This window comes from Barbus barbus (assembly GCF_936440315.1).
Source record: "Barbus barbus genome assembly, chromosome: 45".
Classification (NCBI taxonomy): domain Eukaryota; kingdom Metazoa; phylum Chordata; class Actinopteri; order Cypriniformes; family Cyprinidae; genus Barbus; species Barbus barbus.
In genome coordinates this window covers 16,554,875-16,581,452 of record NC_136723.1, presented here as the reverse complement: position 1 = coordinate 16,581,452, position 26,578 = coordinate 16,554,875, and the positions used below count along the sequence as shown (strand labels likewise).

The window sequence follows — 26,578 nt, the reverse complement described above, 5'->3', positions numbered from 1 at the left end:
AAATAGTATGGTTTCTTGAGATGACCCATTTATCGAACGTCACTGGAATAAGGAAATAGCAATATTTTATTAGAACCTACACTGAAGACAAACCTTTTAAATTAAAATGATAAATTAACATGCTTAATATGCAGTATATGCACACAAGGTATACATTTTAATTGATTTTTATTTTAGTACAACAAGTGCATAATTAAAATGAGAATGTTCCTTTGGCAATTAGCAGAACACGTAAAAACACGTTTTCTATATTTGATATAATTTCAGTTAAAGTTTTTTATTTCAAGTAATGTAGTGTTTTTTGATTGGTTTTAATAACCCTGTCAGCTAATCCCTCAAAACACATAATTCATCAAATCCGTTACTAGCCACAGAAGTTTGTGCTATTGTTTTCCAGCCAAAAATGGAGTCACCTTTTGGAGAATTCTTGCTTTTATTAAACATTTTTAGTAGTAGTAATGGACACAGAGGTCTGGAGGTAATCAGGCTCATAGGAAAAAGCTATTAACTGAAAATAAATTAAAGCAATATTCCCAAGAAAAGATGCTTTGGTTTAGACATTTTGAATAGGGAAGAAAAAAAAAATCATATTAAGCAAGCTCTGAGTTTTCTCCTATAATGCCTGAAGAGTTTGGAGAACACATGATAAAAGACCAGAGACCATTTTCTGCATACAGAATCTCTCCAGATCCTTCAGATTCACAACTCCATGTTAGTACTTCTCTTCAGTTCACCCCACGCTGTAGGGTTCAGGTCAGAGGACTGGGACAGCCATGGTAAAAGATTCATTTTGTGCTCAGTGACCCATTTTTGTGTTTACTTTGATGTTTGTTTTGGATTGTTGTCCTGGTGGAAGATCCAAACATGGCCCATTATGCAGATTTTTAAGATTTCTAACAGAGGTAGTCATGTTTTGATTTTTTATCTGTTGGTATTTGATAGAATCCATGATCCCATGCATCTGAACAAGTCGTCCAGGACCTCCGACAGAAAATCAGGCCCACAACATTAAAGATCCAGCAATATATTTAACCATGGACATGGGGTACTAAGAAAAAAAAAAAAAAAAAAATCCCTGTTTGTACTAAACTCATCTGGTGGGTTTGCAGCCAAAAAGCTCTTTTTTTTCAGTTTCATTTGACCATAGAAGCCAATGCCATTTGAAGTTCCAGTCGTGTCTGATAACTGAATTTGCTGGAGTTTGTTTTTGGATGAGTGAGGAGAATTTTCCTTGAAACCATCCCGAACAACATGTGGTGACGTAGGGGATGTTTGATATATATATATATATATTAGGTTTCTGACCCCAAGCCTCAACTAATCTCTATAATTCTCCAGCTGTGATCCTTGGAGAGTCTTTGGCCACTCAAACTCTCCTCCTCACCGTGCATTAGAACGATATAGACACACATCCTCTTCCAGGCAGATTTTTATCATCTTTAGTTGATTGGAACCTCTTAATTATTACCCTGATGGTGGAAATGGGGATTTTCTGTGCTTTAGCTCTTTTCTTACAGCCACTTTCCATTTTGTGATGTTCAACAATCTTGTTCTGCACATCTGCACATCATTCTAAGAATCCTTTTAGAGAGCTCCTAATTTATCTTAAAAATTTCTAACTAGGAGTCTTAGCTTAAAAGTGATTCAGGACCAATCTGAGAGCAACTCGCGAAGAAAAGACAAAAACTTTTATCTTAGTGAGGAGGCGGGGCTGACCCCGTTGCTATGACACAGTCTTTTGAAGACTGTGATTGGTTTGTTGTCCAAGAAGGAAATAAAAGAGCGCTTTTAAGAGTAGGATTTAAATTACAGGCGTACTTTTTCCTGTTTTACTCTCTCTCTCTCTCTCTCTCTCTCACACACACACACACGTACACACACACATTATATATGCATATATATTCTTTATTTTTATTTACCATGCTGTCATACTGTATTTTATAGGAAATTAACAGCGACATAATAAGTGCTTTAACAGACCCAAATCATCACTGCTGCATAGTTGCATTTTTCCAGTTGCCAAATATGCTAATGTAGTGATTACGTCCATTTCTGGCGCTATGGCATTTCAGCCTCGGTGTCGGAGATGTTAGCATGTCTTTAATAAGATCAGTCACAAACATGATCCCTGCACGATCTAATGTGTAGCGTCTTATTAACTCAATGTCATACATTGCGTGCAACACATTTCTTCTCCCTCTTCATGTTTCATCCATTTTCTCTGCTGCTAAAGAAACTCTTAAGCCCCTTAAAAGTCCTCGTCCGTACTCCTAACAATTTTGGACCTTAGGACCTCTTTTAAGGGTTAAGATGCTTTCTGAATTACATTCCTCCTCCAACAAACATGGTGAATTGAGTTGATGCCAAAGAGCTGGATTTTGGTCTCATCTAACCACAACACTTTCACCCAGTTCTCCTCTGAATCATTGGTGAACTTCAGACAGGCCTGTACATGTGCTTTCTTGAGCAGGGCAACCTTGCAGGCGCTGCAGGATTTCAGTCCTTCACGGCATAGTGTGTTACCAATTGTTTTCTTGTTGACTATGGTCCCATGCAGCTGCCTTGAGATCATTGACAAGATCCTCCCGTGTAGTTCTAGGCTGATTCCTCACCACCGTTCTCATGATCATTGAAATTCCACAAGGTGAGATCTTGCATGGAGCCTCACACCGAGGGAGTTCATTTGACAGTTATTTTGTGTTTCTTCCATTTGTTAATAATCACACCAGCTGTTGTCACCTTCTCACCAAGCTGCTTGGCGATGGTCTTGCAGCCCATTCCAGCCTTGTGTAGGTCTACAATCTTGTCCCTGACATCCTTGGACAGCTCTTTAGTCTTGGCAATGGTGGAGAGTTTGGAATCTGACTGATTGATTGCTTCTGTGGACAGGTTGTCTTTTCATACAGGTAACAAACTGAGATTAGGAGCACTCCCTTTAAGTGACTGTACGAAATCAGCAGGGGATCAAATAATTTTTTCCCCCACTGTACATACACACACACACACACGCACACACACACATAAATATATATATACATATATATACACTCTATTAGGGACACCTTGCTAGTACTGGGTTGGACCCCCTTTTGCCTTCAGAACTGCCTTAATTCTTCGTGGCATAGATTCAACAAGGTGTTGGAAACATTCCTCAAGATTTTGGTCCATATTGACATGATAGCATCATGCAGTTGTTGCAGATTTTTCGGCTGCACATCCATGATGCGAATCTCCCGTTCCACCACATCCCAAAGGTGCTCTATTGGATTGAGATCTGGTGACTGTGGAGGCCATTTGAGTAAAGTGAACTCATTGTCATGTTCAAGAAACCAGTCTGAGATGATTTGAGCTTTGTGACATGGTGCATTATCCTGCTGGAAGTAGCCATCAGAAGATGGGTACACTGTAGTCATAAAGGGATGGACATGGTCAGCAACAATACTCAGGTAGGCTGTGGTGTTTAAACAATGCTCAATTGGTACTAAGGGGCCCAAAGTGTGCCAAGAAAATATCCCCCACACCATTACACCACCACCACCAGCCTGAACCGTTGAGACAAGGCAGGATGGATCCATGCTTTCATGTTCTTTACGCCAAATTCTGACCCTACCATCTGAATGTGGCAGCAGAAATCAAGACTCATCAGACCAGGCAACGTTTTCCCAATGTTTTATTGTTGTGCGTTCAGAGATGGTGTTCTGCATACCTTGGTTGTAATGAGTGTTTATTTGAGTAACTGTTGCCTTTCTATCATCTCTGACCAGTCTGCCCATTCTCCTCAGACATCAACAAGGCATTTTCGTCCACACAACTGCCGATCACTGGATATTTTCTCTTTTTTGGACCATTCTCTGTAAACCCTAGAGATGGTTGTGCGTGAAAATCCCAGTAGATCAGCAGTTTTTGAAATACTCAGATCAGCCCCTCTGGCACCAACAACCATTCCACATTCAAAGTCACTTAAATCCCCTTTCTTCCCCATTCTGATGCTCGGTTTGAACTTCAGCAAGTCGTCTTCACCACATTTAGATGCCTAAATGCATTGAGTTGCTGCCATGTGATTGGCTGATTAGCAATTTGTGTTACCAAGCAATTGAACAGGTGTACCTAATAAAGTGGCCGGTGAGTGTATGCACACACATACACACATATACAGTTGGGCAAAAAAGTATTTAGTCAGCCACCAATTGTGCAAGATCTCCCACTTAAAAAGATGAGAGAGGCCTGTAATTTTCATCATAGGTACACTTCAACTATGAGAGACAGAATGGGGGGAAAGAATCCAGGAAATCACATTGTAGGATTTTAGGATCTTGCACAATTGGTGGCTGACTAAATACTTTTTTGCCCAACTGTATATATATATATATATACAGTATACACACACACACATATTCATGTTTCTTCATTGCAGGAATTACCTATTATGTTTCTGTTTTTGATCACTGATCACATTGAAGAAACACAACCAAAACCAAACCCAAACCAGGTTATTTATTTTAAAAATAATCAGTGCTTTCCCCACCAGTTTAGTTTTGTTTGTTACACATGATAGCAATGTAAAAAATAGAATCAAAACAAAACAAAATTTCCACCCCTACAAAACACAATTAACCAAGCAGGTGGACACCCTTTGTGTCCTACATAAAAGTAGGAAATAGCTGTCCGTCATGTTAAGAAATTACCCATGACCATCTGTGACTGGAACATAAACAAACTAATCTTATGGACTTTCCAGAGTGTCCTTTGTCCCTGAACTACAATAGATCTCACATAATAGCAGGCTCACTGCACAAACATAAAGAACAGATTGAGAACAAGGATAGTTGAGAGACTAAGCACATTTTATCAAAGAAACGACCTGCTGAGCATAACTGTAAACTTGCAAGGTCCATTTAGCAAACCAATACTACTGTTTATCTCAGAAATGCCTTTAGCCATTCTGAATTCCTTTAGTATCAGACCTCAGGTTCAGTCTGGTTTATGGGTGCAAAGTATTATCGGAATATCCTGCTTATCTTAAAGATCTATAAAATCCTGCTGATAGCTAGGTATGCATGACTTCTTGAAAATGGCACTCCCACTTAACCTAAGCTGGCAGTCAAAAGGGGATTTCTGCAGCCATGGCTCGATTCCAATCATGGTGATCATGCCATTGTCAGTTAATATCTTTGTCGTTATCTGTTGACTAGGGTGGCCATTTCCATAATACCAAAAAGGAAGACACTTTGCAGGATTTGTGAAGCCAGGACAAAAAAATAAAACTAAATAAGTAATCCAAAAACAAAATTTTAATGAATGAATAAATAAATGAATGAATTAATAAATGAATAAATATTTCCTTCAAGGGGCAGTATTTTCCCCCTTAAATTGATTTCCAGGGACATTTTAAATGTATGCATAATCTTTCATGTTAATTTATATATTTATTCAATAAATGTAACACATACCAGTCAAACGAATTCGCTATAAAAAAAATCCATCTTTTCGCTTCAGAAGAGGCACAGAAGCGACATTTGGATGTATTTACACAGACTATTTAATGCAGCTCAGAGATGCCATGTGTGCATTTACACTACAGCTACAATTACATCAATAACAAAAGGAGATTAATGTTTTAAATATAAAATATACTAAATATGGAGCTATGAAATCGTACTTTATATTTGAACCTAAGACCACCAGTAGGTGGCGACAAGTCACTGTCTTATTGAGTGAGTCATTGATTCAATTAATTTAAAACGGCTGATTCATTCAGAAATCAAGCAAATGACTTGCTGATTTTGGAGCTGTGTACTATCATACTGTTTCTGCCATAAAAACATATGCTAAAAATTGATGTATACGCAATGCAGTTTCAAATTTAGCGACTGTCTTAATGAATGGCTTATTGAATCAGTGACCCTATTCACTCATAAATGGATGAAAAGAGAATGAACCCATTACTATGACTGGTGAAATGCAGCCACACAGTTCATACTGACAATATTGTCTGAAATGTACATCACTTAATATTAACTCTAATAATAATATTAACTTTGCTAACCTTGTTGTAACTAATGCTTTCGTAATAGAAAATAGCATTTAACTTTACCCAGGCCGCATACTAGTAATTCTATGTGACACTGGAAGACATTAAAACTCATTAGTTTCAGGGCATCAACGATAAGAATCAGACTTTTTGGAGACCTGTAGATTTCTGTGGTGAGTTTATCTTGTACCGATTCCAGACAGATCTGGCAACTGTACAACCTAACTGCGGGAAGAGGCTTTTTTCCCCATTGAAGGAACGTGAATTTGAGCCTCTAGTATAAACAAACGCTTTGAGTCGTGGGCGAGCCTATACAAGGAAGACGGATCTTTGCCATTCATTATGAGCATAATGAGTTGAACCTCCAAATGAACAGAACGTTTTGTTACAAGAGCCTCTTGCAATTTAAACAACTTTTGCCAATTACTAACCGCAAATATTTCATAACTCCCACTCTGAAGTTATGACAAGTCTGTATATGTTGATAGAGGACAGATAAAACATCTCTTTCAAATCTACATCTGTTCTCAGTGTAAATGAAAACCAACTATTGGTTGAATGAACTATTCAATGAAAAACAACAGCAGATCATATAAAAAAAATCATATAAATACTGCTGAAAGAAACTAACATGTTACATAACACAAGTCAGCATCAAAATAATACTTTTTATTAAAAATAATGAAAATGCAGTTCATTAATACACTTACTTCAATACACATTTTCTATGATGAGCATTTTAATATTTCTAAAATAAATTTTTTGGGTGGCCTGAAGTCAAAATTATAAATGAAGGGAGAAAAAACATGCATGCTTGAATGAATGAATGAATGAATAAATATTCAAATAAATAAATGAAAAAACATGCATGCTTGAATGAATGGAAAAGATATATATTTAGTGCTGTCAAATGATTAATCGTGATTAATTGCATCCAAAATAAATACATAATATTTTTACAATATGTGTACTGTTTATTATGTATATAAATACACACATACAGTATATACATATTTATATTATATATAAATCTATTTAATATATAGCATATTTTTCTTAAATATATGCATGCATGTGTTTGTATTTATATATATTAAATATACACAGTACACACTCATATATGTAAAAAAAAAACTTTTATTTTGGATGTGATTATTCATGATTAATCGTTTGACAACACTTGCCACACATGGTGCTGTAACATGCGCAAAAAAACAAAACCCAAAATAAAATTTTGACTAGTCTTCAATTAGTTTTGATTGTCTGTAATTTCCTTATCACCTCCTTATCAGACAAAGCAGCTTGATTACTGCATAATTACCTCTGGACCTGCTGAAGTTATTGCTGCCCAAGTGGAAGTAAGCCATCATATAGGAAGTGACACGACATGTGGCTCATTCCCTGACAATCTTGAAGTAATGAGTGAAAACTGAATGCAGCTGTAGTTAGAAATCAAACTGCTTGAACTCAATAGAGGATCAAAGTCATCTGCTCCCCTCGTCATGCTTCATTAGAGCTCAAAAGATACACTCAGATTCACAGCACAGAATGAAGAACTGGCTGAGTGTGGAGCTACAGCCCTTGAGGAAGTTTTAATTGAGCAGGACTTCAGGATATGGGCAGTTTTTTTTTTTTAAACAGATTTTAGTTCTGCGTAATTAACACATGTCCGAGGCCTTCAGACATTTTGCTGGCTGTATTCCATGCATATTTAGCGTTCACATGTAGATGCATGCCTGAAACATAACACTGCAGTATTGCCAAAACACAGGAACACAGGCCATGTGCACACTTCAGCTGCTCTGAGAGAAACGTAGAATACAAATCTGTAAATGAATGTTAATTCTAACAGTAGCATAAAAAAGGTAGTCAGCAATGCTGTTAAAAAATACTAAGCAAGTTACATCATAATCTTCCAAAAGCATTTATTGCTTACCTGTAGGCAACAGCAGGTACGTGTTCATGCAACTTTTATGTTGGATTACAACCAAAAGACACATGAACCCCCACATTAGTAGTGCTGTCAATCAAACTACTTGTGGTTTGGTGAGAATTTGTCAGCTTTGATATTAAATATGTTCCTTTCATAAGAGTTAATGTTACACAAGTCATAAAATGGTCATTATCATAACCATAATGACTATAACTGGTATATCATCTTATCAGATATCCATATGCAAAGTGTGTTAATATGGTTACTCAGATACTGCAGACATTGACTGGCAAGATATATGCAGATTATATGATTATTTTATTTTATTTTTTATCCCTGACGAGCCCCCACATTTATGTTACATCTGCAAGGCAGTTAAGGGTATAAAAGATAATTTAACATAAAATAAATAAACCCCAGGTCTTTTAAAAATACCTGTTTTACAAAAAGAACTAAGGACAAAAGAGTTACAATAAATATTATTATTATTATACTATTTTTTTATTTTTTTTATTTTATAAGGTAATTTAATTTTAAAGTATTTGAACCCACTCACAAATCAGTGTGGACACTTGAGCAATTGTGAATTCAATCCAGATCTGCATGCACTTTTAAAAAAAAGTGATTTAAATATTTTTATTTATTTTAAGTACTTTAATTCACCCCAAAATCATTGGGGACACTTCTGATTAAAAGGCACACAAAATCTAAAAATTTGTTACTTCACACTACTATTAGCACTTAGTAGAATTTAAGCAACATCTAATTTGTCCCAAGGCCACTTATGTGCAACCTGTTCCCTCCAACTATGAGTGACATTGACTAATACGACTTTACTTTCACCATGTTTGTTTCTTATGAGGCAGTGACACTAATAAGCATATTTCAAAAGCCCAGAAAACATGTCGAAACTTTCACTCCAGTTCACAAGAAGGATCCCCTGGCAGGCGCCACCATATCCAGTTAACAAAGAAGGTGAAAGGGTTCTTTTTATAGGGATGGAATTACAGGAAACGGTTGCCTTAAAGCATAAAGAAAGTGAAAGTTTGTGAAGAAGCATATAAAGGGTGTGCAAGCAACGGTGAGGCACAAATCTGCTGAGCACCGGTGAACGAACACATACAGAGGGACAAAATGATGCTCTCGAACGCTCTGACATTATGGACAGGTGCTCTGCTTATATTGAGCATCAGTCTATGGAGCTGTACAACAGGTGAGTCAAAATGTACAATTATTTAGCAATATCCTTCTGCAAGAGGTTTAAACTAATCTGTTTGAAATTTATTTGAACTTAAAAAATTTAGTGTTTTTTACAATATGCATATTCAATATACAATGTACAATATTCTTTTACTTTACTTTCTGCAAATATGATCTCTTAATTTAAATGTTTTTTTAGGTGAGACTGTTGATGTTGCTAATGGTTAACATTCTGTGCACTGTTTAACTATCACAGCTCAGAACGATGGAGCAGCGGATTGTTGTTTAACCACCAGCGACCGGCGCATCCCGCAGAGGGTGGTGATTTCCTTCACCATTCAGACTGGTGATGGAGCCTGCAGAATTCCTGCCACTATGTAAGTTGCATTTCAAAATACCTCCAAAGTACTGCAGACTTCAAGGTGTATTTGAGTTTGCATATTTAAATATGAATTTCCACAGATTTGTCACAAAGAAGGGCTTGAAGCTCTGTGCACCATTTCCAAGTGAGAATAACTGGGTGAGCAAACTGATCAACTACATACTGGCAGGACCTGTACCCCCAAAACCTAGAGGTACGTGTTTGTAGGTATTTCATCATCAAGTCTTGGTGCTTAAAAAATACAAATGCACATGCATGCTGTTTGCATAACATAAGATAACATTTAGAATACAAGACCTAGCAACATCATATAACACTTCAAACACCGCATAACATTTAGAAGAGATAATGCTGCAACATTTACAACATAATATAACACAACAAAAATATTATAGAAGATGGCAACATTTTGAACACAAAGTCACAGTAATGTTTAGAAAATAATATAAAAACAACACATTTAGAACACCGTAACGTCACAACACAACACAACACAACACAACATTTAGAACACCGTAACGTCACAACACAACACAACACAACATTTAGGTAACGGCATAACATTTAGGACTCATATCAATGCAACAAAAACAAACTAAAACACAACATAGTATAACATTTTGAACATAACACTGCATAACATAACATTACATAAACACATCATATAACATTTAGAACACAACAGAGCAACATAATAACACAAAGCAAAATAACATTTAGAATGTAACATTTAGAAGACAAAGAAATGTAACAATAACACAATACCAAAGTACATACACACAACAAAAATATAACATTTAACACAGTGTAACATTCAGAACATAACAGTTAGAACACAACAATTTAACATAACATAACATTAAACAACACATGACATGAAATAAAATTTAGAACATAACATAAACATCACATGAAATAACATTTTTGAACATAACATTAAACAACACATTACATAAAATAACATTTTGAACAGAAAACACCACATCACATGAAATAACATTTTGAACTTTACATGACAAAACAACAAATTACATAAAATAACATTTAGAACATAAAACATTACATGAAACAACATTTATTACATAACATTCTTTTTTCTCTTTTCTTACAGGAAAGAAGCATAGACAACAGTAAACCATCACAGATTATGCAGGTCCAGCCTGCTCTCACTTTACACAAATGAATGGGACTGATCCTGGAATAAGTATTAATAGTAAATACTTAATAGTAAATACTCATTCTCAGGTTTGAGAACATGAGTACTCTAGTGGAGCAGGTCAAGTGAATCTACTGTCATAGGAATAAGCTTTACAAGATATGAACTATTTTTGAAATGTGAACCCTTCCCCCACTGGTCTACATGAAGAGATTTTAAGCTAACTAATTTCTAATTTCCATCACTTGTTGTTGAGTTTGTATTCTGTCTACTTGTATAAAGTTACTGTGTTTCCTGAGCCACTGAATAAAAATATTTTGTTTTCTATATTTTTACTTTGTATTTTGGAATATAAATAAAAGATTTTACATTTTAAATATGACATCTGTGTGCATGACCCCCCCCCCCCCCAAGTTACAGAAAAAAAGCAAGTATCTAAAATGAACAAATGACCTTAAAAATCATTCTTTCAGTCAAAATAACTAAACATATATTTGTCCCATTAAAAAAGTTATTGTTGCAGCAACTACAGGGATTATGTCTAGATGATGTTCTATATTTTATGCTAATGTTGTTGTGATTGTAAAGAGGTCCTGACTTTCACACATGCTCTGCATCTAAAGTAACACTCAGCATACACATTAGGAGATCTTAAGCAACTGAAGTGACCTTTAAAATGGTTATTTGTGTAGGAAGCATTTAACCTCTAGACTATAATCAAAGGGCATTCAAGCCTGTTTGACATATCTATAATCTATAAGTAGTGCCACCATTGATTATTTAATAGTTCTAAATAATACATCCCACAATTAAGCAGTGCATGATTTGGTCATGTCCAAACTGCAATATGAACACTCCCCTCACAGGAAAATAAAGTTGTGTCAAGTCAGTTTATATCTGTTGAGATTTTCACGCAATATATTGTTTGAAACCATAAAAAGTGCAACATTTAACAATTATATGACTATTCTGTTGTGAATATATTGCAATATCAGCTCTATGCATGTGGTAGGTGAACACTGACTGTGTCATCTCATCAGCTGGGCGGTAATCCAGACCATTGCTCTCAGCTGTGAGATGAAAGTGCAGATGATTCCAGTTTTCTGAAGGATTAGGAGAAAGTTTTACCCCACGGACAGCAGCACTGTACACACAAACACATACAAATGTGCACAAAAATTCCCAGAAACCCACAATCCAGATGCCCCAGAATTCTTTGCAGCCCTCCAGCATAGAATGCACTGATCACTGAAGTGAAAAATCGCAGCAATCTGCAGAGGGTCAAACCTGTGAAATAAGACTCGATAGATAGACAGATCAACACTTTGACTTTCTCAGTTTGTGTAAATACACATGGGGTTCAGAGTATAATTATTATCCAGATTAATTTCACACTTTTCTAGCACAAATATGTGGCTTTGTTTCATAATTACAGTGTATACGTTTTTTCTTTATTTATCCCAAAAGAATAGAAGTGAAATGTGACAACATGCCCCGTAGGTGAGGTGCATCTTAGGGGCACATTGTAATATGACCATATGGCAGCTTAAAATGTTATCTGATCTAATGGAAAAAACAAACAAGACTACAATATTTTGTCAATAATAAAAAATTCTTGACTTTTTCAAATAAAATAATGGTGTTTTTTAAAGACGAGATAACATTTGTTGGAGATTGATGAATTTGGATTTATTTTTGTAATAAATAATATAAACATGTATATAAATTATTTTATGCAGTGTTGCCTGCTCTGCATGAATGTAAACTTTTAAATATAATTAACATTGAACATTTTCAATACAGTAATGTAAACATCAGTATCTTTCTTTTAAAGTGCTAAACTTATTTACTGAATAAACTTATGTCTGCATTTCTAAACTTACTGTATAAATGAATAGAAATTTAATTTGAAAAAAAGTTTAGAAAATTTCAACATTATTTTAAAATATGAACAATAAATTCATCCTTTATTTCTCTATTGTTGTCTCCCTACTCTCTCTTCTCTGTCTTCCTCATAGATCTGAAACAAGTCGCCCTCACGCTGATCTCTCCTGTCACCTGATCCTTTTCAGAGACTGAAAAAAATGACATAGCTTTAAAGGGTCATACAAATCGTATTAACATAATAACATTAGTGAAACTATAAAAACAGAAGATCTTAAAAAGGTTAAGTAAACAAAACACAGCCTATAAGAGTATGCACTGTCACAAACGAAGCTAGCTAACGACCAGAGTGATTTTACCAGCCCTTTTGCTCACTCTGGATAAGTACAGATCTTGGAGAGTGGGAAGGGTTGTACCAATGATTCGCTCAGCAGTCCGGACTACCCTACGTAGTCTTCTGAGGTCAGATTTGGTAGCTGAGCTGAACCAGACAGTTATTGAAGTGCAGAGGACAGATTCGATGATGGCGGAGTAGAACTGTTTCAGCAGCTCCTGTGGCAGGTTGAACTTCCTCAGCTGGCGAAGAAAGTACAGCCTCTGCTGGGCCTTTTTTACAATGGACTCAATGTGATTGTCCCATTTCAGGTCCTGAGAAATTTTGGTGCCCAGGAATCTGAATGACTCCACTGCAGTCACAGTGCTGTTCATGATTGTGAGTGGGGGGAGAGCAAGGGGGTTCCTGTTTTGAGCGTGTTAAGCTCCAGGTTGTTAAGACTGCACCAGACAGCCAGCTCCTTAACCTCCTGTCTGAAAGCAGACTCGTCACCGTCCTGGATGAGGCCGATCAGTGTGGTGTCGTCTGGAAACTTCAGGAGGTTGACAGAGGGGCCTTTACATGTGCAGTCGTTGGTGTAGAGGGACAAGAGCAGTAGGGAGAGAACGCAGCCTACTAATAGCAAAACTGCAAGTTCATCTTCTTCAAGAACAGCACCGTTATTTGTGAGAAATGACATATAGCTTTTAAGTTGCTAAACTTTTTTAATGATAAAATCGTCAGAGCAGTGCTAACAACATGATTGTCACATGATTGTCTGCTGTAAATAAAATAATTGTATTTATTTTCATAATTTAAATTTTTATTATTGTGTAAGATGTATTTAAAAAGACTTATGTAAAATGTATTATTATTATTCCAAGCATATTTTATAAAATATAATCCTATTTATTTTTTGATTATTTAAATCTCCCGTTTATAAATAGGAAAATAGATGCGTTATAGTTGTATATAATTATATGCGATATAGTTATGTATAGGCTATATCTGTGTATAATGCATACTTTAAAATTGTATTGCATACCTGCTGTTGCCATAATTGAGACCCATTTCGAATGTTTACATGCTTTTCTTCTTTTACTGATCCCAGTCGCTGGGGTGGAGAAGACATGAAGTATTGTTCTTTTAAATACTTTCCAGCATTTCAGAAATAAATATGTATGCAAATTACACCGAAGTACAACAGTTGCCGTTTGGTTTTCGGGAGTGCTCAAAAAGGGTTTAAACACTGAATTTTGAACCGATTTCTTCTCGTAAACTCAGAGATGTGAATTCGACCAGCAATTAAATTACCACACGACCTTGGTGTTTGTCAAAAAACAGTAGGTAATTTGGCTGTGGATTTTTACGGGGGTGGTGAGAGAAAAACACAGACATCCTGAATTCGGACGGCAATTAAATCACTGACTAACCACGTAAATGGTGTAAATCACTTACGTCCCCCTGAGAAACAATTAGTGTCCGAATAGGGCTTAAGAAGAAGATGGAAAGGTAGAGTGAGATGGGATAGTCTGATGTTGTCCGGCCTTAACACATTTTGACCTGGAAGAGTCTGCTCGAGTCTGAGCGGGCCTCCGTCTCTCTGTGTCTTGTCTCCTCTGAGAGTTTGTGTGTTGGGGGTTTTAAACTCAGGTGATTGTTCCGGCCCCTATTAGAGTTCTGACTAATTAGGCATTTTCTTTGATTCGGGGTGTGACTATTTCTGTACTCAGCATGCTATTTCTTAATCACGTGAGCTTCAGCTTTCCTGCTCTTAGAAGGGTACAATTTAAACATGAATTTTATATTGTGAACATGGTGCATTTTACCCAGGTTTGATTAATATCATAATTAAAGAAATGGAAGGAAGAGAAAGAGATTCACTCATTCATACCAAACATGATACACTTGCGACAAACCATTCAAAAGTTTGTAATAATTTGACGTGTTCTGCATGATCAAAGCATGATGTTCAAAATATATGGGTCGCAGACATGATATAGAGTTATGTAATGAAATGACATTTGATTATAAGTCCTTTATCATAATTTTGAGGATGATCTGATGCATTTTAACGCTTAGCGAGTGTTTCTGGGTTTGAGAGAGGTTTTGGTCCTTCGTTTAAAGCAAGGTCTGTGTTATCGCTCTGTCTTGGGAGGGGGAGAATCAACCCTCCCCCTCTTCAGGTGTTAACCGAGGGATTCCTTTGTGAGAGATATTGTCGACCATTTGTCTTGGAGTCACTTAATTAGGAAGTTAGGTCTGGTGACACACACATGTGATAGGATCCTTATGGCCCTGACTTGTTGATTTGGAATTCAGCTCTTTTGATCAAAGTAGTTCTTATCATCGGTGTCTGATTGAATCGTTTGTGTTGATTCAATTATTGGTGTCTGCGTCGCTCAGTTCCTACATCTTTCTTCTTTTCCTTTTCTATTTCCTGTGAGGGCATCCATTCACCAGGTTTCTCTATGATATATTAACATGTTGCTTGCAAAGGTGGCTCACCTCTGGAACACAATTTAGCTACTCATTTTAAGATAATTTGTTTGGTGGAAAACATAGTATAGTGAAAACACTGACCTAAGGTTACCTGGCTTGAGTCTTTTATTTTGGTTTGAAACATGTCAAGTATTACTCTGAGAAAACATTAGCTCAAACTCAAAGGTGGATGAATTCAAAGCTGACACAGAAATCCAAGCAAAGAAAAACAGAAACTGTTCAACATGAAATAAATGCTTAGCTAAAACTGCATCATATGCAGTTTGCACATAAGTATTTATATTTTTAAAGTAAATTATTTCTGTAATAAGTACTCTTTTTAAAAGTATGCTAAAGTGTACTTTTCACAAGGGCATACTTGTAGTGCTTAGCATAAGTAAGCGGATTGGGATTTAGCCTAGGTCTCTGGACCAGTGTGCTGCATTAGCACACATGTAGGGGGGTCCAGGAGCTGTACTGAATGATCTGACCCCACAGGCTTCATCCATTAGCTCTAATGTGCTTCGCTAGTCCATTTAGCCTGCTAACCCCCACCCCCACACTCCCTCTCTCTCTCTCTCCGATCATTCCCTTGCTCCATCAGACTTCTCCTCCAGGATACAGAAAGAGAAAGCTGAGACCGACTCTTTTATTCTCTCCCAGGTTTGCTGGGTGCTGAGAGATTCTGAGCCTGGAAGACTGAAAGAGTGGGAGAAAGAGAAAAGACAGAAACAAAAAGAGATTCTGAGAGGATGTTTGAGGAGCCTTGACTCGACTCAAAAGAGGAATGAAAGGACAGAAGAAAACGACTGGGAAAAAATAGAATGCAGAGGCTGTTTAAAAGGCAGGGAAGTCAGAGTCAGTCCTTACAGATCTTAAATCTATCTATCTATCTATCTATCTATCTATCTATCTATCTATCTATCTATCTATCTGTCTATCTGTCTGTCTGTCTGTCTGTCTGTCTGTCTGTCTGTCTGTCTGTCTGTCTGTCTGTCTGTCTATCTATCTATCTATCTATCTATCTATCTATCTATCTATCTATCTATCTATCTATCTATCTATCGTTTTATTGTTCTAGAATTTTATCAATCAAACTTCTTTCAAAACAAAAAGGTTTTGAATGCTAGTGAATATAATATATATATATATATGTAACGGAGTTTAAATAATGTTATTAAATTCATGCTTTAAATGGGCAAACTCGCCATTGGCTGTTGCATCACTCGCAATTATGCACGTGACATTAAGGGCGGAGCTACGTCATCGCCAGCAGAGTTTCACATCTCTCGCTGCTGGTAAGTCGCATCAATAAGCGCTGCGTCATAAAAACTGAGTTTAGACTGTTTTCAAGTGTAAGGTTGGACTTTTATACTACTCACAAGTTACTTCATTTGTCTGTCAGTTCCTAGTTCTGTCAGTCGAGTCATGTGTTATTTGCGATGATAAAATGAAGTGTGTGTAACCTGCTCGTGAACTCAGTATCTCTGTTTATTTCATTTAAGATCTTTGAGCAACATTGATGCGTTGATGTACTGTCCTTTTAACCAGCTTTTGGTCCTTTTTGTCCCAGGTATGTTTTTATATTCGGATTTGTCATGTGCTGTGTAAGAATATATTAGTCGAACTGAGTGTTAGCATTATCACACGTGCTATGTGCTCGCACGTGCTGAACTATGTAACTGCGCCATTTAGGTGGCCGTTCTTTTCTTTCTGTATTCCATTTCATACAAAAATGATGGTTGCTTAAATCTAGTTTCTCTGTATTTGTGAATTTATGAGAACAGAGACAGTGATTTGTACTTTATTTCTTTAATGTATGTTTTATTCTGAGTTTAATTCCACTATACGATCACTTTGTAAAAATGTATATCCAGCAGAGTTTCACATCTCTCGCTGCTGATCTTTGAGCAACATTGATGCGTTGATGTACTGTCCTTTTAACCAGCTTTTGGTCCTTTTTGTCCCAGTCTGTCTCTTTCAGGCTCAGTAAAGAGATCTTGAGTAACCATCCACCTGCTCTCAGTGTGATTCCATCCACACAAACACACACAGTCACATATATATATAAAAATACAGTGGTGACAAAAAATATTTCCTGAGAACTTCAACACTAATGTTATCCCATGCATTCTGCAACTCAAGCCAAAGGCTTTCCTTTGAATGTACTATAGATCTGTCCAGTTTATTTAACTCGCCCCAAATTTGCTCGATGGGGTTGAGGTCTGGACTTTGAGGGGGGCAGTCCATCATTTCTCAATGTTCCAGCAGATTCCTTCTATCGCAGTTAGTTCTGGCAATAGTTCGTTTTACGGGTATTGTATAGCCAATTCAACAAAAACAACTGAAACCTCTTAAATATGCCAAGTGTTTTAACAATTTTGGCCACCACTGTATATAAAAAATAACATGGCAACATGCTTCAAATGTTACATATAAACCACAGAATATAAAAAATGAATAAATTCAATGGCTCTTCACATGAGAAGAATTTAAAGGGGAAAAAGGGTTCATTACTATTTACATACATTACACAGGTCTCTGCATGGGACCCATCATATGAAGGTCAATCTCCGCAGAACCAGAAGGATATTCTAACATTCATGAATAGCTACGGCTATAGATAGATACATATCTAACATCTAACATTTTGTAAAGGTGTCACATTCCCTGTGACTTCCCTTGAGAATGCATTACATTAAACCAACAGACATGCCATAAATGTTGATTTTCTTTTACATGGCCTATAAATTTACACTATCAAGGATATAATTAGATTTATAATCATTCTGGCAACGATCAGTCATTGTTTTATTATTACAGAATCAACATCTTTGATTAGTATTACTTTTAGAAATAAACACCAACTGGTCTTAACAAAGAACAAAAATATCTGTGTAGAGAATATTTTTAACCCCTATTACATAACATCACCAAAATAGGTGACAGACAGTAAGAATTGACAATGTGTGTTGTAGTTCTGGCTTATTGTCCCCATTCATCAGGCAGATGTGTCACAGGAGGACCATGATTGGGGTCTCCCTTACGCACCTCTTAATGACAAATCTATTCACAGGCCAATTACGACCTTCATCCCCCGTATTTGCTCACCATGTAGCTATTCTGGTCTTTGGATGCAAGCTGAACAGCCTTACTAAAGGTGTACTGAGCCTTCTCTGATATTCCCTCTGTAATTATGATAATAGTCCATGTTGAAAGAGCAACAATTTGCTCATATCTCCAAATGCAAAGGTTCATAACATCATGCCGAGCTCTCAAAGGGTGTTCAAAGGAATAACGCTCCCAAAAATGAATTTTTGTCATCATTTACTCTCCCTCATGCCGTTTCAAACCTGTATGGCTTTCAAAATGTGTAATTTTTAAGAACATCCTGACCTGCCTTTTTCCTTTGAAGTGAATAAAGACTAAAATGTCCAGCTCCAAAATGACAAAAAGCATCTTAAAACTGAACCAATGCTTTATACATTTATATTTTATGAAACAGTGGTGATGCTTACTTCTCATTTTAAAGATTTACAGCTTCATTCCTCATGCGCTTTCATTTTTCTTTTTGAGTGAAATTCATTCAGGTTTGAGTTTATTTAGGTGAGCTGTTCCTTTCAGGTTCTTGTTTAATTGATGCAGTTTTATTGACGGAAACTCTGCAATCCCGTGACAGTAGAATGGATTCTCTGATTGGCTTTACATCTCCTGTAATTCCCTCAAGTGCCATGCAGATGTACATGTACAACATTAGCCCTCATAAAAGCAAAGTGATGATGGTGGAATTAGCAAGAGTGTCTTTGTTCTGATTGATGGTGGAGTGGAAAACAAAGCAAATTGTGAGAGTGGCTCCTGAAACTCTTTATCTGTCAGGTAGCATTACACAAACTACTCAGAGCAAGGACAACTAGGCTTGAGAAACAATGAGAGGCTTTTTTCCTGCTCTAGTTCGCTTCCTGAGAAAAAGACAAGAGATCAATAATGGCGGGAAATTTATGGCATCGTTTGAAGCCGGTGAGACTCTGGAACGGCAGAGCTGTATTTCTGTGGAGTTCTGTCTTGTGCCTTAATGACTTTTTTTTTTTCTCTTCCAAAGATCTGAATGTGCTGTTATTCTGGTGACACTGCCAGAAAAATGCAGAAATGTGTTAAAAATGTGCCTGCAACCAGAATTAGGCCTTAACGGCCAAAAACATGTCCTGATAGCTTTAGTTTGGAAAATAAATGTGTGATTTTGCAGTAAGGAATGTGAGACAAAATTTTTGCCAATATCTACAGTAGTAGGTTAGTTAGATTTTTTTAAATGTTTTTTGAAAGAAGTCTTTTTGGCTCCATTTATTTGACCAGAAACACAGTAAAAACTGTAAAATTGTAAAATATTATTACAATTTTAAATAACTATTTTGCATTTGAATATGTTTTAAAAAGTGATTTATTTTGGTGGTACAAAGCTGAATTTTCAGCATCATTATTTCAGTCTTCAGCGTCACATGATTCCTCAGAAATCATTCTAATATATCCGCTGCTCAGGAGACTGATTATTCTTCTTATTATCAATGTTGAAAACAGTCATAATGCTTAAAAATGATTGTGAAACCCGTCATACATAATCAGGATTCTTTGATGAATGGAAATGTCAAAAAGAGTAGCATTCATTTGAAATATTTTTTAACAGTATAATATCTTTACAAATGTGAGTTTTGATCAATTTAATGTATCTTTGCTTAATAAAAAAAATATTTCCTTAAAAAACAACAACAAAAACTTATTGACCCCAATATTTGAATGATGAAAATCCTGATTTTATCCAGCTGTGATGAAAGACAAGATATTATTTCTGTTGCGTCACACTTTGGTAGCTCCGTCCACAGTGAAATTTCACTGTAACTGTCACTGTATTGCTTCACACATGCATTTTTGATTTCACTTAGACAAATTACTTTATGGTGAATAGTGCCTGGTCAGCACACAGTGTGGCATAATAATTCAACCATTCAAATGAAGGTGACATAATTCTCTATAATCTCAGAAGAAACTTTGTGTTTAACTTCCTCTCAGACTTTGTCTGGAAGAAAGAGGTTATAGGCAAGATTTCAGCCTATGAGATCTACATCAAGAAGCCCAAATTAAACCCATATATTTACAAAGGCTGTCAAGCATTTAGACCTTTCTGCTGACAAAGAGTGACATTTAAACTGAAGTGCCTGATCATATGATGTGTTTTTTTTTTACCCTGTTTCATTATGATAATCAGTACGGAAATTATGATGTGAAAAAATGCTCAAGAGAGGTTGCTGTGCAGTTAAGAATTACACAGTGACATGTTTTACCTTCATATTTACTGACTGCACCTGTGGCTGCAGCACTAGGACAGTCAAAGCAGTCAAAAGCACAGTGACCTGGTTTGGCTTGCAGTCATCTTAAAGGGGTCATCGGATGCCCATTTTATAATAAGTTGATATGATTCTTTAGGGTCTTAATGAAAAGTCTATAACATACTTTGGTTAAAATTTCTGGTAGTGTAAAAAACACCTTTACCCTGTAAAAAAGCTCTGTTTTCAGCACGCTGTTATAGTCAATGTTGCTTTAAATGCTAGTGAGCTCTGCTGACTCCGCCCCTCTCTTCTGTGGAGTGACGAGCAGACCATAGATAAGATTCGACCGCTCCAGATATGCTGACACGTCAGCTATCTTGCATTCACCATAATAATCAATGAATATTCAAAGATATCCAAGCGATAATAGACCTGCTGTTGTAGACGCACACAGTCAATGCACTCAAAGATTCGCAGACTGTTCCAAAAACGGCGGATGGCTTACGTATCGCGTCCCATAGAAAAAGTCAATAATGAGGCATCTAGGTATATATATCTATGGAGCACACTAAACTTCAGCCGCAAAACTGGCTAACTAGCACATTATTAGGAAAGGCAATTTGCAAAGATTCATGAATTCAGATTGAACATAGATGCATTTATGTAGATCGGTGATCGGCGCATTCACTTCTTAAAAGCGAAAGTAACGAATCCTCTGCGTCTTCAGTGGCTCAGATGTCGGGAGTAAATGACGACTGCTTTATTCATTATTACATCCAACAACTAAACACTTCAAACACTTAATCAGAGACATCTTGTCTTTAACATCTATGGTTTTGACAGGTGAACTTCTACAGGGGTAAATTTAAGACCATATCAAAATGATGAATGGATGCTGTCAGAATAAGAGTCCAAATGGCTGATAAAAACATCACAATAATCCACAAGTAATCACGACTCCAGTCAATTAACGTCCTGTGAAGTGAAAAGATACATGTTTGTAATAAACAAATCCATCATTAAGATTTTTTAACTTTAAACCATTACTTATGGCTAAAATATGAGTCCTCTATCAATAATATTACTTCTTCAGTGAAAAAGACAACTCGCCTGAATCAGGAGAGAAATATGCACAGATAAAGCACTGTTTACAAGCGAAAACAGTCTGAAATAGTTGGTGGATTTTGAGGACAACAGGGGATGGATGTTTTCAATGGAGGAAGCGTTATTAAAAATTATGGACTAAAAATTAGTACAAATGCCTTGAGGGTAAGTAAATTTTAACTTAATTTTCTTTTTTGTCTGAACTGTTTCTAAAATGGCAGCTGGAGTGTATTTAACTCATTTAACCGGACTGTCGAGATAAGACTCTTATACCCAGTGTTTGCCAAAAAACATAAATGCAAGTTTTCTTACATAATAACTAATATTATACCATAGTACAGGAATATGTTTGAATAAGAATTGAATCATTTGATTAGTGACATGACATAATGACATAATTACCCATATTTATATTTTAGTGCAATAATTTTCCCTCAATTATCTCACTGTTAACTTAGAAAGTTTCACAAATATATCCACAAGAGCAGGTTAACACAGAAGGAAGTCATAGAGAGAGCTGCCAGAGATGTTTGAGAGAAAAGGTCAGTTTGTTCTACTGCAAAGGACAAATGAATGTTGATCAATAAACACTCTTAAGAATAAAAGGCATGGCAGTAAAGCAAACATTCTGCTGAAGAAATAGGGTGTCAATCTGCAAGAACTCCATGGCTCCTTTTATAGCTTAATTTTCCAGAAACATAAACAGTTTGCATTAGAGAGTATAATGAGAAAAAATGCAATGATCCCTGCTGATCAGGGGCAAACAAGCAGTTTTACCTCTGTTCAAGAGCACTGTAACATTAATAATAAAACCGCTATGAAAGTTTTATTCTACTACAGTATTTATAGAGTTAGGGTTGTTTGTTTTATTTTAGGCATATCCTTAGGGTGAGCTGCACATTCGGTGGGCACAATCTGTCTTTAGACAGTGTGCATGCAGGCTTTACATGACATCTGGGGCATTGACTCTAGTTGGATAAGGGTTTGGAAGGCCTTTTCTTTTGTCTATACAGGAAATGCCTCTAGGAATGTTATTTCTTCGAAGCTCAGTTTCCTCTGCTTTTGTCAAACATTGTGCCAGTGATCCCAGCCAAGCCATGATTCCATCTACTATTGTGTGGATATGTGCTTAAATAGCTTCTATTTTATGTTTAATGTACATTTATGAAATATCAATCCTTTTTTTACTTTCACTGTTAATTTTTAGTTGATTTTTAAAAGTAGACATTCAAATTAGATTGTAAAATAATAGCAACTCAGTAGAAAAATCATCAACATCATTGCCTTTCATCGGTTTGAGTCCAGAAATTTTGTCAGTAAATCAAGAAATCTCATTTGCAATGCTACCCTTTATCTGGGAAGTGATTTCCTGGTTGAGTTTCTGCAAAGTTTATGGAAAAATATCTTTCTAAGGAAACAGCCATGAGAAAAACATGATATCATTGTCATTTTGCAATACCCTGGGAAAAGATTATTATTTTACTTCTTCTACGGAAATTTCCATAAGAGACTTGAGATCTTGAGATCAGAAAAATTTGTAATGCCCTGACAAGTTGTATTTAGATATGACGCCAGCCAGTGTTTCTCAATTCAGCTCTTGTGTAAAACTCTAGTGTGTGGACACTATCCAACTTATTTTTCCTGTAAGAGTGGGTGTGGTCATTTGTTAATTGTCTGGCTTCCGGTGTCATTCGCTTCCAGCCATTTTTAGCTGAACAAAACAGCTCGTTTTGCTGTTTGGTATTGCAAACTAGTGTGTCTTACCATATTATTTTAATGTATGATCTTAATTATGAACACACTGGTTTGTAGTGCAAACAGTTTTACCGTTTACTGCACTTCGTTATTCATCTTGTTATTTCTCTGCAGCGACTGATGAATGGAAGTCTCGCACATTCACAGAAAATAGCTTACATCCAGGCTGAAAAATAAGGTGGATACTGTATATATTGTGTATGCTTTTACAGCGGTTGAAGTACAGGTGTGTTTAGATCTTTACCTCATGATATTAATGTTTTGTGGCTTTTAATCTGTGTGTGTTAGTTTGATGCATTTATATAGCGCTTTATTGTGTATTGCTGTACACCCAAAGCGCTTTACAATCATGTGGAGGGGGGTCTCTCCTCAACCACCACCAGTGTGCAGCAACCACTTGGATGATGCGACGGCAGCCACACTACAACGGCGCCAGTGCGCTCACCACACACCAGCTACAGGTCAAGAGTCATAGAGCCAATCAAGTGTATGGGGATTATTAGCAGGCCATGATAGACAAGGGCCAGTAGAGGGAATTTGGCCAGGACACCGGGGTTACACCCCTACTCTTTACGAGAAGTGCCATGGGATTTTTAATGACCACAGAGAGTCAGGACCTCGGTTTAACGTCTCATCCGAAAGACGGTGCTTTTTGACAGTATAGTGTCCCCGTCACTATACCGGGGTGTTAGGACCCACACAGACCACAGGGTGAGCACCCCCTGCTGGCCTCACTAACACCTCTTCCAACAGCAACCTAGTTTTCACCGGAGGTCTCCCATCCAGGTACTGACCAGGTTCAACCCTGCTTAGCTTCAGTGGGCAACCGGTCTTGGGCTACAGGGTGATATGGCTGTAGCATATGTACTCTTCCAAATTAAGAAAATTAACTTTAGTGGATATAACCATTTAAAATGGACAGACTTCTTATGATGGACCAATAATAATAATGACTTTTTAATGAATTTACATTTTTTTGACCAATCAAATGTGCTCTAGAATAATAACATCCCGCTCCCTAATACCAGCTGCCTGACAAATTGGCAAGCTAAAATTAATGGTTGTGATTTAACAAACTTTCAGTTTCAATAGAATACAACAGTTACGTTTTGGAAGTTAAAATCACATCAATTTTCTTTATAGGGGAACTAATTTTTAATGATAACTTATAAACCACTAAATACAGACCTACTGTGACATCAAAGCTGTTAAAGGGATAGTGCACCCAAAAATGAAAATTCTGTCAAGTCATCAGCCCATATTATTTCAACTTATTTTTAAACAATAATGTTTAACAGCAAATTTAAATGTGAAAAACTACATTACCCATGATTCTGCAGAAAAATCCACCAATCAGAGAACTACTTTGATCAGTCGCTCTTTAGTTCCATTACGACTATAGATAACACAATAGAGTCAATTTCCTACCATCAAAGTCATTACCATTATACTATACTATGTACTGTATTTTCATAATGTTTGTTGGGGGAGGAAACTATTAATGCTCATAATTGGCTGCCATTTTTCTTTTTACAAGGAGCTATAAGTATTTCCTCCTACAATCTTTTATAAACTCAATAGCAGCAGCACACCCAAGTCTCATTCATGAATAAGACTAATGAATAATACATACAGTCATTCCAGCTGAAGTGCACCGCAGTCCTCTGGCTTCCAGCTGATGTCTCACCATTTATTATATCTGTTGTTTCAGCAAATCTCAAGCACTAAGCATGCCTGATTACCTCCATCACAATTTCTTTGCATCTAGTAGCCTACCGTTATAATGTGCCGTTAAACCTCAATCCGCTCAGTGTTTTTCCAGCTTCCCGTCAGTTTGCCACAGTGAAGTATAAGGTGACTGCACTAGCGTCAAGTCATCTCCGGTGACATCCGCTGTGTAGCCTATAATTGTTGAGGATGTGCGGAGGTGGAAATGAGATCAGCTTAATTGTGTATTTTCCGCTCGTTTGGGCCATTAGCGCAGCCATGGTTTTCACAGACGGAGCACCGTCAGGTATTTTTCCGCTTTTTAATGGAAAACATAGGAAGTTTTTTCAGTGGCCTTTTGAAAAGTGAGATTTATAACAGGACGGATATTTAATAACACATCTTTATAGTTAGAGTGATGTATGTAGGTATATATACAAAGGCATCAGTCATTAAAGACTAAGTATAGCTGGGTAGTGATGGTCTACGTACTGTATTAGCAAAGTAGTCTAATAGGGTTGAAAGAAAGCTCTTAATATGAGTATTACAGATATGCTTTTAGCCAAACTATGATAGGGATGTGTCTTACAGTAAACTGTCTGAGGTATTGACATCAACTTATGATTGTTGATGTCTCTCCTGATTTGGTTTTCCTTGCTCCCTCCCTCGCCCTCCATTATGCACTTAAAGTTTTAAAAGCACCTCATGTTTTAAAACTGTAACCTTCGTGAAGCACTGTCATGAAAAATTACAGATGCAGATGGCATATTTTTTATGCAAAATACCTAAAAGGATGAGAAAGGCAGTTTAGCATTTTTGAGGGGTGTTTTACAATTCATATTTCCCTGAGATAAAAACGTTGATTGCGTTTTGATTTTTGTACAAGCTTCGGTTCCATTCAGCCAGAGACAAAGCAAGAGCTCTTCCTCAGGCCTACATGGATGAGAATGGATTCATCTTTTTCATCAGTTCATTTCTAATTTATCAGCTCGTGCAGGTCTTCAGAGGCCCAGGCTGCACAAGTAGGTTATGACGGCATTTGTCTCTTCATCCTGTGCTGCTGAAAGACACCTTTTGTGACATGCTGGTTGAAATAACACATCTAGCTTGCTTTAACACAAATTAGAAAAAAAACAATAAAAAATTAACTTCTGGAGCAAAAGTGCATCCTGTATGTTAACACATAATTGCAAAATAGTCTTAAAATTTTGTGGCTCTGCATATCATTGAAACACTTTTTTTTTTTGTCCAGCAAAAACAGCTTTTGAATACAGTCTCTTAACTTGATACATTTGAAAATGCTGTTTTTGCATT

The 26,578-nt window shown here is 36.6% G+C and overlaps 1 protein-coding gene across 1 annotated transcript; it reads left to right on the top strand.

Moving 5' to 3' along the window:
• The first annotated feature begins 9,022 nt into the window (after positions 1–9,022).
• On the top strand, positions 9,023–11,225 carry LOC306863983 (C-C motif chemokine 20-like). Its single transcript, XM_079407619.1, has 4 exons — positions 9,023–9,177; positions 9,421–9,541; positions 9,627–9,739; positions 10,658–11,225. Exons 1-4 carry the CDS (start codon positions 9,099–9,101, stop codon positions 10,678–10,680), a joined length of 336 nt encoding a protein of 111 aa, XP_079263745.1. The 5' UTR covers positions 9,023–9,098; the 3' UTR covers positions 10,681–11,225.
• The last annotated feature ends 15,353 nt before the right edge of the window (positions 11,226–26,578 follow it).